Source organism: Halichoerus grypus, chromosome 2, assembly GCF_964656455.1.
Source record: "Halichoerus grypus chromosome 2, mHalGry1.hap1.1, whole genome shotgun sequence".
Taxonomy (NCBI): Eukaryota; Metazoa; Chordata; class Mammalia; order Carnivora; family Phocidae; genus Halichoerus; species Halichoerus grypus.
This window is the reverse complement of record NC_135713.1, coordinates 176,085,428-176,105,172: the sequence shown is the minus strand read 5'-3', so window position 1 is coordinate 176,105,172 and position 19,745 is coordinate 176,085,428. Positions and strand designations below refer to the sequence as shown.

Below are 19,745 nucleotides of genomic sequence, written 5' to 3'. Positions count from 1 at the left end.
AGAGACTCTGCATTTCCCCAGAACTCGCTCTGCATTCTGGCAGCAATCGCCGACCCTCCCCGACCAGCATCACGTGCACCCGGAAGTACGTGGGTGGGACCTAAGCGCCCACGGAAATGACGTAGTCACTGCTAGTCGCATGATGTGGCAAAATGCAAAAAAAAGGAGTGGGGGGAGGAAAAGCAGGAGGCTGGGGAAAGTGATGAGTCCAAAAAAGTAGTCCCTTCGAGTCCTCTAATTTACCCTCGTGGCGCAGCAGTAAGCGAGGCCCTCGGCGCACTGCGCCCCGAATTCCTGCGCCCCACTGCACCGCGGCGCTCCGTGGAGGGGTACATAAGGCGGAGTGAGTGAGGTGACTTGGGCGGAGTTCTGTCGTCGGGATCCATCCGCAGGGCTCAGCCGTTTCCGGAGTCTGCGCTGCGCCCGGTTCCGCCATTGCGGCTCTCCCGGACCCTGGAGCCTCCGCCCCCGACCCGAGCTTTTTCGTCTGCCTGCCAGTTTCCTGCGTCCCCGGAGAGTATCTTGCTGAGCCCAACCTCCCCCCCTCCCCCTTCTCCTCCTCTCCCTTGGAGAGCCCGGGCAGCCACTGCCCCGCAGCCCCAGTGACAGGAGGAGACCATACACCCCGACAGCGCCATGGCCCAGATTCTGCCAATTCGTTTTCAGGAGCATCTCCAGGTGCGGCCGGGCCTGGGCCGGTGAGGGCTGTGGAGAGGGTGGTAGGAAAGGAGAAGCTGGAGTCTGGGCCCAAGTAGAAAAAGCAGGATCGGAGGGGGGTGGGTATTGGTGTTTGGGATAGATGGAGGAGGGGGGCGCTATCTTGGAAAGCTTAAGAGTTAATGATGTGGGGCTTGGATAGAAAGGACGAGAGTCGGGGTGCAAAGGGCAGCGAAGCCAGGCCTGGGTTCGAGGGCCTCTATTTTCACTTCCTGGGTGGTAAGAACTGCGCATTCTAACTCCCTCCCCTTTCGCCGTTTTATTCAGTTCATTCATTTGGGTAGATTGGGCGGGGAGGGGGGGCGATTCTCCCGCGTTTCTTCCAGACCAAGGATTTTCATCCCCTAGGCCAGTGCAGAGCTGTCACCTCCCATTGCTCTTCTCTTCCCTTTCCCCCATCGTGTCTGCACCCAGCAGTTGTGGGGCGGGTGGGCTGGGGAGGAGCAACCTTTTTTCTTCCTCCCTCTGCGGCTCTCAACTGGGAAAGGCACCTTCCCCTGGGGGTGGGGGGAACGGCGGCGACTCGCCTCTTGCCTTCCCCGAGGCAGTTGGAACAGAAGGTCACTGAAGGAACAGAAGAATAGAATGGGGGAACATATTTCTCAGGGCGGTGTCAGTCTCAGAGTGCGTGGGGTCAAGGTCCCTAGGGGTACTCGTCTTTTTTTCCTTTCCTTACTTCTCTGAGGATGGTGCGGCTTTTATCCCCTATTTCGTTTTTCAGTTATTCAGAGGTTATCTTGGGGTCTGCTGGAGTAGGGAAGAGTTATTCAGAGGTTATCTTGGGGTCTGCTGGAGTGTAGCAGGTAGTCGTGGGCTTGGTGTAAGTACCTCCCTCAGGATTGCTTGGAATTGAACCTAGCCCTGGAGATAGAGCACACCTGCTCTGAGATATGCAAAGTTATTTGGTCTGTAATTGGCTTCCTTTTAGTAGGTTCTAGAGTTCTTTCCCATGGTGCATTTTCCTGTAGGCAACATACTGTCTTATCTGGCAGTGTGCCCGTGGCGGGCCAAGGCAGATGATCTTTGGAGGGCTTGACTGAATTAAGCCTCTTCTGAGCTTCTGATTTTCATAGTTCACCAAGCTGGTTTTACTTTGGTTGCAGTAATTTATTCATCTTAATTTGCTTTCTTCCCAAATACTCCCTTAAAAAGCCCTGCCTCATCTGAATCTTCTGAAGGCCTAAATTCATAATGGTAAAAGATGCTGCGGTTTGACATGACATTGTTAGTGACCTGCTGGACACCATTGAAGGCTATTTTATTGACTTTCTCCAGTTGATAAACATAAAAGATTCTTGTTAATAAAAAGGTTGAATATGAATATTTAGGCTATCAGTAACATAACCTCATGTTTCTTTACAGGTATCTTTGCACGAGCAAGAAATTTTTTTCCTTTATGTCTTGAAATGTATTGAATAATAAATCTAAAAAATAAGTAAAACACTTTCTTTGGTCATCTGTGGTTTTCAGATAACTCACCTGAAGTAATGGAACACTTAAAAAAGGTTAAAAAAATCTTAAGTGACAGAGTGGACACACAAGTTACTGTTTTTGCTGAATTCAAGTTTTAATTGCTATGGTTATTTCTGCTAGAGTGAGGTGTAAATGAATGTAGAGGTTTAGGAAAATAATGTTTTTGAGTGTGAGGGGAAAACACAGGCTCCTCACTTAGAGTGTTTCTGAAATATAATCTTTCTGCAGACAAATGTTTGTAAATTATAAACAGAAGCAGGTACAGTTGCTAGTTACAAGGCAGAGGTATCTCCCATTAGTAAACCTTTCTTGACTAGTGGTGGTTTGGGCAGTAACTTTTCATTTCTATTAAAGAGGAGACAAGAATTGTTAAATATTCCCAAAGATTGGAATCCAGCCTTGTCACTAATTGAAGACAGATTTAATACGGGTCTGATTTCTGAGTTTCTGCAAATACTCAAGTGAAACCATTTCCTTCTGAAATAATTTGAAGATTTGAGTATAAAGCAGCTTTGCAAATGTATTTGAAGAATTTAGTCATTTTTTTGGTAGTAATATGCCACGCCTAAAGTTAAGCTTGCTAGTGTGACTGTATACTCCAGCTGATAATGATTAATTGTGCAAAGAGCCCCAATCACTAACCTCTTCCAGAATATCCCCTAACTTCTCATTTTTATCCCTTTATTAAAAGTTAATAAGGATTATTTTTAATTGGTATCTCACGTCTTTATCTGAGTCCTGCCAGTTTGCTAAGTAACAGAAAACTTTCTGAAACACTTAGGATAAAAATTGGGAACAAGAATTGAGGAACTTGAGTGTAGAGTTAGCTTTTGTGAAAGTTTTCTAAAGGTGAACTGTAAATTTGTTTTTAACTATTATGGCCAACTGAAGTACCTGTCATCAAGGCTTGGAACTACATCAAATGAATGTTAATATTTTAAGTTATGAAGTTTTTTGCTTTTTTTTTTTTTTTTAGGATGTTTAGGCTGATAGTCAACAGATGAGTGCCTATTTGAGCAAGAGATTACTAGAGTTGCAGATTCTAAAAAAATTCCTAGACTACACATAAAATGTTGCAGTTCTCAATTCTTGGCACATTAAGTTTCTTTATGCTGATTGGCACATTCTGCTGTATTCCCAGGTTCTTGGGTTCTCCCCACCCTTTTCTTTTCCCTTTGATCCATAAATGCAGGCATGGAATATGTTGTGAATTGAATGGTAGGGGTTCTTGCTATGGCTGTGTTGATTTGCAAAGAGGAAGCAGTGCTCAGTATTACTGTGATATGCTATATGTGTAACTGTACTGCCTGGAGAGGCATACTGCCTGGAATTCTGCGACAGTCTAACCTGGGAATGGCTTCCAAGCTTAAGATGTATCATGTTTTTCAGAATTTTCCTAATCGTCAATTTACTCAGCTTAAAGGGGTATGGCTCATTCTAGTGAATATGCTTTCACTCTGTTTAGGAAATAATTTAAAACCCGGAAGTGTGTGTGTGTGTGTGTGGAACCACCGTCATTTTCATTTTAGTATGTAGTGCAGTACATGATTTTAGAAACCATACCCTATGATATTCAAATATCATAAACATATCAATAATATGTTTTTCCTGTCACTGTTACTCATGTGTTTTTTCATTTTGAGAGTTAATGTCTAATAGAACTTTCTTCTGGGGCGCCTGAGTGGCTTGGTCGGTGAAGCGTCCGACTCTTGATTTTGGCTCAGGTCATGATCTCAGGGTTGTGAGATGGAGCTCCACTTTGGGCTTCACACATGGCATGGAGCCTACTTAGGATTCTTCCCTTAAAAAAACAAAAAACAAAAAAACAAAACTTTCTTCCATGATGAATATTTATACTAGCTACTTAGGGATATTGAAATGTGGCTTGTGTGACTGAGGAACTTTTAAAATTAATTTAAATGTAAATGGCCACATGAGGCCATTGTCTATAACATTGGACTGCACGATTACAGGCCATACTGATGGACTTTGTAAGAGTGAAGATTTTATCTGACCATCCATATTTACATTTTATTAACTAAAATTAAAACATTATTTGAAAGTGTTAGTTGAAAAAAAGTGTTAGTTGAATCCTCCTGTCTCTTTTGGGACATGGTGGTGATGAACAATGACTAGTGAATGAAGGGAACAGCAGACTTCTAGTGAGAGCCTGTTTTTCCCTATGACTGTGGCTTCATGTTTTCAGGTCTTCACTTAATCCCCCCAGACATCCTTATTAAATAGTTAAAGTGAGACTCCAGCTAAGGGAACACTGTCAGAATAGGATTTGATCCTGGGTCTTCAGACACAGAATATTTCAAGAAAATAGAATGGCCTTAAGAGGAGAAGTTATACAATATCCTACTGTGCTGTTTTCTGTTGGACTTCGCTCTGAGAATGTTATAATTTGACCCAGAATGTTAAAATTTCGATATGTAAGGAGTATAAAATTTTCAAATGAGATATTTTACATTCCTTTTTTGGGGTACTGATTTTTCAAAATCTGATGTGTATTTTACACTTAGAGCACATCTCAGTTCAGACCCTATTTTCATTGGAAATATTTGATCTGTGTTTAACTTTTATAATATTTACAGTTAAAAAAGCAGATTTGCATATCTAGGTTATTCCAAACATACTTAAGTTTTCCATAATTGAATCAATTATCAGTTACTATTTAGTTTTAATTATTTTAAATTTTAAAATCAGTCCCAGTAACCGTATTTCAAGTGCTCAGTATCACATGTGGTTTGTGAAATGTGGCTCCGGTATTGAAGAACACAAGGTTAAGACTCTTTTTCTCAGTAAAATAGGCTTACCGCCTCACAAAGTTACTGTAAAGGTCTGAGACCATGTATTCCGAAGTACTTGGTGTAGCACTTTAGGAACATTAATTGTTTAGCTATATAATTTTTGTCTAGTATATTTTATTCATGTATCTCACAACCAGTGACGCAGTATTTTATTTGTAGACCTAGATTTTTATGGTTTATAAATATTTGATACCTAAGATTTGAGTACTTACCAGCAACTGTGTTAGACTAGGGACAAAGTGGTGAACAATACGGACTATAGCTTGCATTGATTAGTTGGCAAAGGCTGTCCACACATAATAGCAACCATGGACATTATTCAGTTTTTGATGCTGTGCAGGACTTAATACAAATATTCATATGATACAGAACTGATCCCACTCTGGAACTGTGCCCAAAAGAAAGGAATATTTTTTTAAAGATTTTATTTATTTATTAGAGAGAGCACAAGCAGGGGGAGCAGCAGAGGGAGAGGGAAAAGCAGGTTCCCTGCTGAGCAAGGAGCCCGATGTGGGGCTCGATCCCAGGACCCCGGGATCATGATCCGAGTTGAAGGCAGACGCTTAACTGACTGAGCCACCCAGGCACCCCAAGAAAGAAATCTTTAAATTACTTTTTTATTATATCCCGATAAAATACCCACCTGGAATGCTAGTCAGACCTTTGCTAGTGTTATATATGTTCTCCTATAAGATGGTAGTGTTAAAGTGAATGTTCTCACTTAGATGGGAAATGAGTTCATAACTAATATTTCCATCCTTTATATTAGAATGAGGTTATTTCTCTAAATTTATTTACATATAAACCATGCTAAAGCTACTTCACAAATCAGCTTGTAAACCATAGCAAAGTTTATAGCTCTAAATGTTTTTTCCCCCTTGGTCAAGTGCCTGTGGCTAATGCTCTTAACCTGAAGGGATGGCAGGAGGGTTGGATCTGAATGCATTATACAAAACCCATCTGTCAGACTTGGATTTTGTGTCTCCTTTTTGTGTGTGTGTTATGAGAGACATAATTTATTTTGTCCTTACTTAAAGGGAATAACTATTCATCAAATCTTAGTTGTCCTGACATCTATAATATCAAAATTAATTGACCATTATAGCTTTTTGAGTACCTACTGTTGTGTCAAGGATACTGCTAAATATTCTATGTTCATGATCTCCTATAATTAGCAAGAAAACCTGTCAGGTAGGTAGGGTTAGCCTTATTTTGCACATGAGGAAACTGAAGTTAACTTTTAGAGTCACATAGCTAGTGAGTAGGTGGTCAGACTTTAATGCTTGGTCTTTTTGCATTGTGGCACATTGCCTCATTTGGTGAATGATCTATATAATTTGAACTGCAAAATATAGCACTTTGCATCTGTGTTGTGGTGTTCTTTGTACACATTCTACCAGTGATTTGTTTTTAGGTCAATAGTTTTTTGTTTTTTTAAAGATTTTATTTATTTATTAGAGAGAGATAGAATGGGGGTGGGGAGTGGCAGACAGGAGCCAGACACGGGGCTGGATCCCAGGACCCTGAGATCATGACCTGAGCCGAAGGCAGGTGCTTAACCGACTGAGCCACCCAGGCACTCTTCAATAGTTTTTATATTAGGGGAAAAGTAGGGGCCAGTGAACCAACCTTTGATTTTCTATGCTTTAAATGGTTGGATGATGTTTTTAAAGGGCTTTATTCAAGTTCCCACTAGAAAATTGTGCAGAATGATTGGGATCAGGTTAACTTGTAATGAGTATTATCTTTATCCCTCTCATAAAGCTGAACTTCTCAAACATGTCTGGAGTTTTTCTTAATGACAAGAGAGTGAATGTATTCCAGTCTGAAACCACTTACGAAAGCAGGAAACTTCTTTCTATTTTACTGTATTATTCATGTTTTTGTGTTTATAGTAATATAAAACTTGAATAGAACTCTAGGTAAACAATGGTGCTTGAGGTGGGGGAGAAGGAAAGTAGGAGTTGAACATGTTTGCTCAGTGTGAATAATGAATAACATAACCATAGAGGGGAAAAATGGTTACAGACTTGTAGGGTTGTGCTTCCTGTTCTGAATCATTGGGTAAATAGGGACTTTTCTTTAAGTTCTGAAGTAAAGCCGATTTTAAACCTTATTTCTGAAAGAGTAGGGATTGAGTGCATTGAAACCATTTTGCCACATTAAAAAATTCTCTGTGTGATTGTAGAAAATGTCTCAGATGTTTAATCTGAACTCTTATCTTTTTATCTTTCTTCAACTTCCTCATTTATGAAGTTAAAATAATTTTTGGCAATTGTGAAGTTAGACTGTGGTATGTGTTTGTGTTTATATTGTAAGACTTGGCTTATAGAGACACTCAAATGTTAGTTCTTAGCCCTATGCTAGAGGGGAGTCTCCCTTTATCCAGTAGAGTAGAACATACATGCCAAGCTAAAGGAGAAAACTACCATCTATCCAGTTATTGAAGCCAAGATCTTAGAGTTACACCAGATTCTTTCCTTTTATTGTCTACATCCAGTCCATTTCTGGAGTAGGAAAAGAACTCTAATAGTGATGCATACTGGGGTCGTAGGGATTGCAGTTTCTGATGACCTTGATCTGTATCTATATCTATATAGGTAATTTTGTTTGTTTTAAACAACACAAATTTATTATCTTAAAGTTTTGGAGGACAGAGGCTGAAATGAATCCCATAGGAGAAAACAGGGTTTTGGGAAGGTTGTTTTCTTCCTGGAGGCTCTAGAGCAGAACCCATTGATGACTCCCATCTACTAGACTGTGAGAATCAGAGTAGATCAAAATGGGAATTGGGTTGAGAGTTGCCTTCATCTGTTTCTGAATAGCTGAGAAAGAGGACTTAAAAACCACCATTGTGGACACAGGCCAGAAGTATCCATGTATGCTCAGTTCAGCAAACAGCTGACTTTAGATCACTCTTTATTTGAGGATGAATAATTAGGGGAAAAAAAACCCATAGGGAGAACATAGTTTACAAATTTCATGTCTTTTCCCACTCTGCAATACTGTATATTCCTCCCTTTGAACCTTGCAAATCCAAGGTAATTTGCTTTTTTACCATAAAATATTCTTTAAGAAAGTTTTCTTTTTATATATATTCTTTTAAATGGGTTTCTCTCTCTTTTTTTTTTTTTTTTTAAAGATTTTATTTATTTATTAGAGAACGAGCAGGGAGGGGCAGAGGGAGAGGGACAAGCAGATTCCCTGCTGAGTGGGAAGCCCAACTCGGGACTCAGTCCCAGGACCCTGAGATCATGACCTGAGCCGAAGGCAGACGCTTAACTGACTGAGCCACCCAGGCGCCCCAAGAGTTTCCTTATGTTAAAAGCCTTACCAAGTCTCCACATTTATCGAACCCTCTCACAATTGTTTTGAATACTACAACACTGTTCATTGAAGGCTTTCATAGGCTTGAAATCTGGATTGAGAAGAGGTAAATGTAGCATATCCAATAATTATTGTTCTCCGGCCTCACAATTATAACTGTTGGATGTGGTAAGGAAACATTTTAAACATCCCTCAAAAACCCAGTCTGTTGTTAGGGGTATATTTCTGGAGATCATAATCCAAAAACAAGTGAAAAAAATAGCTCTTCTAATATGCAAATGGAAATTTTAGGCAGGTTATAAAATTTCCATGATTGTTCCATAATGGATTTTTTTTAAAAAAACACTTCAGTGGAATGGAGATGACTTTCCAGTGCTAATGAAAACACTGATGTAAAAAAAGTGCACATGAAGAGTTAAGATGGTTTCTGAAATGTGAAGAGTAGAAAAACATTTTCAGGTAAATTATTTTATAATTTTATTTATTTTTATAAGTAGGCTCCATGCCCAGTGTGGGGATTGAACTGATGACCCTAAGATCAAGAGTCATCTGCTCTACTGAGCCTGCCAAGTGCCCCTGTAAATTATTTTATAATTTTAAATATCTTTTTTTTTTTTTTTAAGATTTTATTTATTTGACAGAGAGACACAGCGAGAGAGGGAACACAAGCAGGGGGAGTGGGAGAGGGAGAAGCAGGCTTCCTGCTGAGCAGGGAGCCCGATGTGAGGCTCAATCCCAGGACCTTGAGATCATGACCTGAGCCGAAGGCAGACGCTTAACGACTGAGCCACCCAGGCGCCCCTAAATGTCTTTATAAACTAAGTCAAATGACTACTTGAACTATGTATTAAGCATATCTAATCCCTAAGAATTTATATTAACAGGGCCAAAGTTCTTTTAAAATTGAGATAAAGTTCATGTAACTTAAAATTAACCATTTTATTTTTTTTAAAAGAATTTTATTTTTTTTAAGATTTATTTGACAGAGACAGTGAGAGAGGGAACACAAGCAGGGGGAGTGGGAGAGAGAGAAGCAGGCTTCCCACAGAGCAGGGAGCCTGATGCGGGGCTCCATCCCAGGACCCTGGGACCATGACCTGAGCCGAAGGCAGACGCTTAACAACTGAGCCACCCAGGCGCCCCAAAATTAACCATTTTGAAGTGAACAATTTAATGGTATTTAATACATTCACAATGTTGTGCAACCATCACCTGTATCTAGCTCCAATTTTCATTGCCCCAAAAGGAAACCCCAAATTCATTAAGCAGTATCTAATTTCCACCCCCCTCCTATCCCCTGCAACCTCTAACAGGCTCTCTCTCTATGGATTTACTGATCAGTGGAATCATATAATAAGTGACCTTTTTTGTCTTTTACTAAGCGTAATGTTTGAAGTTCGTCCATGTTGCAGTATGGCTGCATACTCCATTCCTTAATGGCTGAATAGATATACTACATCTTATTTGTCCTTTCATTAGTTGATGGACATTTGGGTTCTTTCCACCCATTGGCTATTATAAATGAATGGTGCTGCTATGAACATTAAAGTTTTTTTTTTTAATACTTGTTTTCAGTTCTTTTGGATATATACGTAGGAGTGGAATTGCCGGGTCCTATGGTTTAGAACTGTTCTAATTATTTGAGGGATTGCCCAACTATTTTTCATAGCAGCGGTACCATTTTGTATCCCCACCAGCAATGTATGAGAGTTCCAATTTTTCCACATTCTAGTACTAGTCAAAAGCTTTTTTGAGTGTCCAGGGAATAGTCTACTTGCTAAAATGAATACCCTATTTGGGCACATAGGGTATTTTTAGTTCTGTTCTCTCCCATTTGTAGCTCTGTCCTCCCTTAAATTGTGTGTCCTGCTTCAGATTGTGTTTCCATTTCTTCTGAGACATTGTGTATACTCCCACATATATTTGGGCTAAGCATGCATCCTTGCAACTCAAGGCACCCTTGTAATTGCTATGTGCTTGTTACACGCTGAATAGAGGAGGCCATAGCATATTTACTGTAAAATTCTCTGTATTAGTGTAGTGTCGGGCATACAGTAGCTGCTCATTAATTGTTTAAATGTGTGATTATTGGAAAAAAATACCATAGAACTAGGAAGAGATCTGAGGAAATAAAAATTTTTTTTCTACTGGAACTGGAAGAAAACTTCAGAAAACTGTTGGCATCATCTATGGCATATAAAAAAAACTTGATCTAATATGAATAGAAAGACCTATCGAGATAAAAGCCTGCAGTAATAGAATATATACAGAAACAGCAGTAATAGAATATATACAGAAACAGTTGATCCCGGACACAGCAGAATTGCCCCTGTGGAAATCAGCAATGTGGAAGATTAACTTGAATTTTTTGCAGATTTTGAATTTAGAAAGAAATAACAGAATTAAAACAAGAGGTGTGACAGAATAGGTTACAAATCTAAGAACTATAGAAACAAAAATATTTGGAATGGAAGCTTTTTTCAGACAATGGAAGAAAATGTAACTGATAATGAAGGAAGAAGCAAGATTTAAAGTATTCAGTGTTGGGGCGCCTGGGTGGCTCAGTCGGTTAAGCGTCTGCCTTCGGCTCGGGTCATGATCCTGGGGTCCTGGGATCCAGCCCCACGTCTGGCTCCCTGCTCAGTGGAGAGCCTGCTTCTCCCTCTCCCTCTGCCTGCCACTCTGCCTGCTTGTGCTCTCTCTCTATCTCTCTGTCAAATAAATAAATAAAATCTTTAAAAATAAATAAATAAATAAAGTATTCAGTGTTTGAGACCGGCCTGGGGAAGTTTTAGTACCATGAATTTAAAAACAAACAAAAAATCTACAAGCATCCAGAGCATACCCTCTCCCTGACCAAAAATCAAGGTAGTCTTATGTTTTTAACCCTGAATGTCAGACAGTGAAGCAGTATCTATAGAGTTTGGAGATGGTAAGTTTTTTCCACTTTTTAGAAGACATGAGGTACAGGGGGCGCCTGGGTGGCTCAGTTGTTAAGCGTCTGCCTTCGGCTCGGGTCATGATCCCAGGGTCCTGGGATTGAGCCCCGCATCGGCCACCCTGCTCAGCGGGAAGCCTGCTTCTCCCTCTCCCACTCCCCTTGCTTGTGTTCCCTCTCTTGCTATGTCTCTCTCTGTCAAATAAATAAAATCTTTAAAAAAACCCAAAAGACGTGAGGTACAAATTGTACACTCAGAACCCTCTGAGTCTAAAACCTATTATTTTCCCTATAGGTTGTTACCTTAGTAGTAATGACAGATTTGTAACTTAACACAAAGAAAGGCAATTTCACACAAAAATAGTAGGTTATAAAATATTGAATTGATGTTAAGTTGCCAAATAATAGATCCTCAGTAGATATTAGAAAATAAATCCTGGTCATTTAGTCATTTTAACATTTCAGACTCCCTGAATTTGTTGATATTAAATGATTTTCAGAAAGCTTGTAACTCTTCTTGCTGAGTGTTAATTCATTCACTCTGTTGAACTTGGAATTTTTGGCATTTAGGTTCACAAGGAAATATTTCAGTGACTCAAATGTAAAAAAAGTGGTACTGGTCTTGTAACTTGTAGCACCTACATGCTGATCATGCTTTAAATGATTGCTCCAACTAGAAAAATGAGCAATAACCACAGAATGTCTAATTTCCTAGCAGGTCTGTCAGTATAGGGTAGAAAAAGACATGAATATGTGCAACAGTAGCAGTAGTAATGGGATTGAGCTGAATCACTGGGCTCCCACTTAAAAATACATTTTGGGAAGTTTTGTCATAGAATGAAGTTTCTTTGTAACCTTTACAGTTTTAATAGTAAGGAAACTGACCAGATGTTGTAGTTACTTATACCAGGAAACCAAGCCTTTGGTGTCTGCCTAGGGACATTCAGATCATCCTTTGAAGTTTTTTATGTTAAGTCATCACTAAGTATTTATAATCTTGAACCCTCAAAGTAAGACTCATTTCTAGTTCTTTGAAAAGAATGTTTGGACATCCAAACTATGACCCTTCGCCTGCACCCCTACCCGTAACACACATATGTACACACCTGTAATCAGTCATGACTTTGGTAGCGTTCACTTATTTTGTGCCAGCTGAATGGCATTTATGCAGAAAAGGGCATAACTTTGGAGAGTTTGCAAGATTTGGGGCATAAAAATTTCGTTATATTCCCCTGCAGCCTGAACAAAATCAGTGTGTGACATTTCATCTAATCATTGGAATATTTTTTAAGACTGAATCAAATTTAAAGTTTTTTAATCTTCCAGTCAGTAGTTGACTATAAGGAGAAAAAATGCTCTTTGAGTTTCCTGGTAATTTGCCAAAGCTAATAGTCTTACAGTCCAACTGTGGTTCCTTCTTGAATGTAGTACTTAATTTTGGAGTGAGTGACCAGAGTCTCATTCTCCTAAGAGACAGTGATTAAAGAGACAGTGATTACCTCAAAAGCTAACGTGCTGTAGAAGCAAAGGGTCAGCAAGAGTTAAAGGCATTTTTACTTGCTTGAAATGTGTGGAGCACACAAAACGATGGCCAGTATCCTGTTGATGGAAGAACTAAAGGAATCCTGCATTCTCAGCATTTTTCTTCATTTCCTGTAGAAGACAGCAACTGCAGCTTTTATTTGACATTCTGCTGGTTTCATAGCTAGTTTCAAGGGCTTGATGAAGTGACTGCTGTCAGCATTTTTTGTCACTGTGATTGATACTAGTGAAGGTAGAGGATGTTTAGGGACTTTTAAAGGAAATTATGCTGAGTGAAATACTTGGGATAGGAAGTTAACCAAATCTTTAGGCACTTAACTTCAAAATAAATGCATTGAGTAATATCCAAGTATCAGCAGGTCTCTCTCAAATTGTTGACTTCTTAACTCTGTAGTGGTAACACCTATTAAGTCTATCAAGATACAAGATTCATTTACAGAAAAGGTAACTGAAATACGGCTATATACATAGACCACTTACAAAATAGTCTCATCTGAAACGTAGTAGCTCGTACATACTTCCTTTCTATTCTAACTCTTCAGATGAAACAAGGAGGAAGGATCTGGAAAGTGTAAAGCCAAGCACTAATTGTGAAACAGAAGTTCTTAGTAATGCTGTCATAAACACAAGTTTTAAGGTATTTTGATTTTCAGCTGATACAGCTGGTAAATGAGTTCTGTTCATTCAATAGGAAGCAATCTCCCTGAGTATGCTTGTAAAGAAGGCTGTTTGCAGTGAATGTTCCTATTTGATCAAATGTGACAATTGCTCGCTTAAAGCAAGACTAATATTCCTTTAATTATAAGATGTTTGTAGGCACAAACAATTGTGATTGATTGCGGAGACAGACTGAGCTAACAGAGTCTCCTCTTTAGTCTAAGAATTGGGCATTGAAAAATAGCATAGTTTTACTTGGTTGTATTGCTTTCTACCATTTTCTTCCTTTTTAAATAAATGTATACTCTTGGGTTACATATATCCATAGTCCATTTGGTCCCTTTAACAATATTTTCATAGGTTGATCACTAATGTATTCTAATAAGGTGCTGACTCACCATTACTGGGTTCCTGATTCCTTGTTATATGGAGGTATTCCTAAGCTGTCTTTAGTAACATGTGTTTTGTTTTAAAGATTTTATTTATTTATTTGACAGAGAGAGACACAGCGAGAGAGGGAACACAAGCAGGGGGAGTGGGAGAGGGAGAAGCAGGCTTCCCGCAGAGCAGGGAGCCCGATGCGGGGCTCGATCCCAGGACCCTGAGATCATGACCTGAGCCACCCAGGCACCTGTAACGTGTTTTGAACAAAGCAAATTGGCCCACCCTAGGTTTAACTATGTAATGTTAGTAGCATGAAATCAGAGTCAATCTCTTTTGGAATAGTATATGTCATGATGTCATAGTCCCTGAGCTAGATAACTGTAAAATGATAGAAATCCAAAAAACAGAGAGTGCTTATGTGGCCCCACAGTGTTTTAAGTGCTTGATATGTGCTAACTCACTTTAACCTTTCATGTAGCACTTAGCCATGCTTTGCTCGCCCTCGAGCAAGGATGGACATTTCCTCTTTTCTGTTTGCCACACATACAATCAAATCAAGTATAGTTTTAAAACCAGGACAGGAAAAACAAAGCTTTTAAAGCGTTAAAAACTTATGAATCTTTAACTTAGATTTCTGAATCTAATATTGAAGTTAAAAAAATTTTTTTTTACCATATCTTTTTGATTTTAATACAATCTCTTTCAACTTACAGTTTTTTAAATTAGGGATTCATCATACAGATGTGTACTCTTTCTCCAAAAGTTTCATGATATTGAGAAATTGAGGCAGTGGTAGTTTACCAAGCATAGAGAAAGGCCTCTCTTTTTTCAAGTTCTTTGAAGAGATGGCATCTTACTACATCTGCACATTCTCAGTCTTTTATAACCCTGGGCTTTCCCTATTTGAAAGTGTAGTGATTTCTTGAGGGGAAAGAGGCACCCAGATTGAGGAGTTTTTCTTGGGTTCTCACTTCTGCTAGTATTGAACTTTGTAGATTTTTTTTTTCCCCAAGCCTCCTGTAGGTATCTGGACTCTGAAACTTGAAAGTTCTACTTTTTCCTGCTTCTCCTTGTCTTGTTTGAAATTCTTGTGTAACTTTACCAACTGTCTTTCATATTTTGCTGGAGTTTAATGTTAAGGAAGTTTTCTTTTTCTTTGTTAGACTCCCAAGAAAACGTCTGAAGACAATGCTCTTTGTTAGACTGCAATGATGGAAATGTTGTATATTTTGTGCTTTCCAATACAGTAGTCAGATGTGACTGTTGAGTACTTGACCTGTGACTAGTGTGACTGAGGAACTGAATATTAAATTTTATTTACTTAAAATTGAATAGCTGCATGTGACCAGTGGCCACTATTTTGGATAGTATTAAGTGCAGCAAACCTCTTAGTTCTGATTGGGCAGACATCCAGTGTACAACTCCTTTACAGAGCATAACTCTTACACTTGAATTATATCACTCTTTGGTTTATCGTTTTTTTTGAAGATTTTTTTATTGTTATGTTAATCCCCATACATTACATCATTAGTTTTAGATGTAGTGTTCCATGATTCATTGTTTGTGCATAACACCCAGTGCTCCATGCAGAACGTGCCCTCCTCAATACCCATCACCAGGCTAACCCATCCTCCCACCCCCCTCCCCTCTAGAACCCTCAGTTTGTTTTTCAGAGTCCATCATCTCTCATAGTTCGTCTCTTTGGTTTATCTTTACCTTTTGAAAGTTGTATCGTTCTTTCTTGCCCTACAGGTAAATTGCCTAATAAAAATCTATTCCTGACAATTTAATTTTCAGTTTCTGTAACCTTATGAGTAGAATTTAATCTTTTTTAAAAACTTAAAAAAAATAAATTTGCAAGCTTTCAAATAAGACTGGGGAGAGCTATATCCCAGTCATTTAGATTTTCGGTATTTTGCAGTATTTGCTTTTTTTGTTTTAAACATTTTAAAGAAATTCAAGCTACCATGCCATTTCACTTTTTTTTTTTTTTTTTTTTAAGATTTTATTTGCCAGCACAAGCAGGGGGAAGCGGCAGAGGGAGAAGAAGAAACAGACTCCTCACTGGGCAGGGAGCCCAACATGGGGCTCAGACCCAGGGCCCTGAGATCATGACCAGAGCCGAAGTCAGGCTTTTAACTGACGAGCCACCCAGGCGCCCTTCTCTTCCCTTTTGTAATAAGTATCTTGGGAAATAGTGTGAGACTATGTAAATATCTGTCTTATATAACCATACTACAGTTACCAAAGGGAGGAAATTTCATCCATTAATTTTAGTATCCACTGATGATTCTTCCCTGAATTAATTATTGTAATCCTTGCAAAAAGAGTGACTTTAAAAATTCCATTGGTCTTTCACCATTTTTAAGTTTGCTTTCTTTAAGGAACAGCTTTTCATTTTTTGTTATTTATGTCTTTTATTTATATTAGTGTTGATTCCTGATTTCATAAACCTCTTTTAATATATAATTGTCCTAAAAAGTATAGCAAGAGAAATGTCTTTCTGTGTAAGATGATTCTTGTCTCTGTAACATTAATTAGACATATTGAAGGGCAAAGATGGAAGAGGGTTTCACTCTTTAAGAAAGTTCTTTTAATTGAAGAACTTAAAGTTTAGTTGGATAAATTGACCTGGAATTGTGTGGTATTGGCCGATTGGGAAACTCTAATTTTGGAAAGGTATAGTATAGGTTTGTGTGTGTCTTTGAACAAGGTGCCTTAAACTTTTCTGCACGTTGAGGAGAGAAATTCTGTGTTTGCTTTACATTTTACCTTCTGTTTTTTTAGTCTTGAGTTCTTTAGGGCAAAGAGAATTTTTGATGATACTGACCTTATGCCATCTGCATTAGCTTTCCCAGCTTGCTTCCTCAGCAAAGGTGTTAGAGGCATATTTGCCAAGTTTGTTAGAAAGCCTTAGCAATGTTCCATGGTGCACCTAAAAATAGGAATTAAAATAGGGTTACTTAGCATGAAAATGTTATGTGGTTTTGGAGATTCTGGTCTCTACCTAACTTCACTTAGTCAAATTAAAGAACAGAATTGAAAGTTTTTAAGTGTAATTTTCTATTTAAAAAAAGAAAAAAAAAGGCATTTCACAGTGTCTGAGTAAGTTAAGCACCCAGAGACCACTAATCTATTATCAGTAGTGAAAAGATATTCACACCCAGGGTTTCAAGCAACCTGTAGGACAGCTGAATTAAGCAGATAGTAAAATGCAAATACAAAAAAAGCTAAATTTGAGCTGGCCTAAATACTGATGTGTGTTCTAATAGTATCTATTGAGTCTTTACTATGCGTCAGACATTGTTCTAAGTGCTCTACATTAAATCCTCATAATTCTGGGATCTCAGATGTTTCAGAAGAGGAAACAGATACACAGATAACTGATTTCCCCATGATCATTTATGTGGCAAAACTGGGATTAAACTCAGACATTTTGTTCTTATGAAGAATCCACAGAACCAACTAATTTTGGATGGTACTTGTACTTTATAATCAAAGTTATATATTTTTATAGTAATTGTCTACTTGAATGAAGAACCTTCTGTGTTCTCTAGATAATGGGGAATCTGAAATACTATGTCTCACTACAAAAACTAAAAATGTAGTGTTTTTTTTCCCCCCAGGCATAATAATCCAAATTGGGGTGAGAAGGGGAGGAGAAAGAAAAAGAAACATTTTTGTATTTTTTTTAAGATTTTATTTATTTGAGAGAGAGAACACAAGTGGAGGGCAGAGGGAGAGGGAGAAGCAGACTCCCCACTGAGCAGGGAGCCTGATGCAGGGCTCGATCCCAGGACCCTGAGATCACGACCCAAGCCGAAGGCAGACACTTAATCAACTGAGCCACCGAGACGCCCCATTTTTGTGTCATTTCTAACATGCAGTTCCAGGACTTTCCACAGAGTTTTGGGTTGGCTGATTAACAGTAAATTTGTTTATTTAAACTTTTTGGAAACTAAACTAGGCTTAAGTGTCAAGTCCTACAGTAGGACTAGGGCCCAAAATGTAGTGTGGAAATCAAATGAATTGCAACATTCGAGTTGGTTTTCTTTCAAAAGGGAGCAGTTGATAATTTGTATGGTTTTGTGCATGTGCTATTAGTGTGTTTTTTTTTTTTAAAGGGAGGATGGAAATCTATACTTTCATATACATAGGCTGTCTCTAAGATGGAAAAGCATCTCTAATTGCTGGGGGGAGAGAGGTATTACTGGAAACATAGGTGGGTGACTTTTCATAGTATACCCTTTTGTACTGTTTGAATACTTTGCCATATGTATGTGATAACTATTCAAAAAAAATAAGTAACCCCTTTTCTTGGACCTAAGTTTATTGACTCCATATTCTTTTTAATTTATAATCAAAAAGTAGAAACTTTTTGAAGTTAAAGAATTTTTTACTAGGAATTTCCAAGCATGTAGCAAAACAATATCCCCAGCTTCAGTGGTAACAACATTTTGCCAATTGAGACTATAAAAAATGTAGCCAGAATTTGGATATTATTGTGTATTCTCTGAAAATAGCTGCAAGTTTGGAGACTCTTACATGTCCTCTGAGTTTATTAGTGGTTTGTTGCACAACTTCTGTGGTAGATAGTTCCTATACCATCAGACTTTTATAATTGACTAAGAATTTTTTCTGGTTAGTTTGTGCTGTTTTGAAAATAAAACCTTTTTAAAAACACTGTTGCATTTTAGAAGTCTTTATATGTGCAGATATTAGTAGACATAGTTATCTAGTATAACCCTTTCATATGATCTATTTTAAGGATGTACCTAAGCCAAAATTGCTTTTAATGATGGTGTCTTGTCCTATTACTGTGTGTTTTGGGATGTTTCCCTTTTGAATATGTTGTAGGAAAATATGGGAAGAATTGGTGAGTGTTCTGAGCACTTTCGCTGAAAAGTATCACTAGTAAGGAAAAAATCTCACTGATGTTATTTGAAGAAGTGAAATCAAATACAATTTTCTGTTAACTGATAGGAATACGTCACTTGAAGTTCTGTCACTTATCCTAACAACTGGGAGAAGCTTTTTAGGAGGGAGCAATTTCCTGTGTAGTGGTGTAAATGGGCATTACTTAAGTATGCTTTTTAAAATGTTTAAACATGTAGAATTGGTGAGAGCTTGACACTTGCCTCTTGTTTGTTTTTTAAATACAGCATGTATGTCTATTTCACATGGAGTATTTTGAATAGCACTAATACATTCTTGGTAGAGAAGATAAAAAATATATATGCATAGCTTTCTTGGTAGAATGTGTAAATGAAGAATGAGAAAAGAATGTAAGATTATGTAGATTGCAAGGAGTGCAAGAACACAACCCATTTGTAACCAAATCTGCTTTTTCTGCAAATAAAACTGCCCTGAGGCTGAAGGTCAGTGCTAACTGTTGACAGCATGCTTTTTTGACTGCATTTATTTGGAGACTTAGTCGGGAATAAGAAACAAAGGTTTCTTGATTTTCTTTTTTTTCTTCCTCTGCTGTCTTTCCTAATAATTTTCTTTTCTTATGGTTGTCTTGCACCTGCCTCTGAGGAATAATTTGGGATTCAGTTCGTTACTATTTGACTAACACTATTAATTTTTACTCTTCTTAACATTGTAGGACTTAAGCTGTGACAATTGAACCTCAAAATTTGTCTTATGTGAATGTTTGGTGTAGTGACTTAGAAACATAGAATTCTTATTTTACAGAATAGTTAAGAAGATAATGTGTTGCTTTTACACGTAGAGTTCTAGGTGATCTGGGAGCCTTTGGAATTTTTTCTCCAAACTATTAGAAAGGTAACTGGATTAAATTTACAAGAGTTTGAGAACCATCCACTCAGAAAAATAGATGTATATACCTCTGAAACTAGATGGACAACTTGGCCTCTGGAAGCCCACCCACA

At 38.3% G+C, this 19,745-nt stretch overlaps 1 protein-coding gene across 4 annotated transcripts in view; it reads left to right on the top strand.

The window, feature by feature from the left end:
- Positions 1-225: 225 nt before the first annotated feature.
- The window catches only part of CLTC (clathrin heavy chain), a 65,445-nt gene continuing 45,925 nt past the window's right edge, over positions 226-19,745 (top strand). Inside the window, exon 1 of one of the 4 annotated variants that reach the window (XM_078064351.1) lies at positions 226-678. In XM_078064351.1, coding sequence (XP_077920477.1) covers positions 637-678 — 42 coding nt within the window. In that variant the 5' untranslated portion in view covers positions 226-636. The remainder of the gene's footprint in view (positions 679-19,745) is intronic. The other 3 variants (XM_078064356.1, XM_036106119.2, XM_036106122.2) reach the window with 3 other exon arrangements.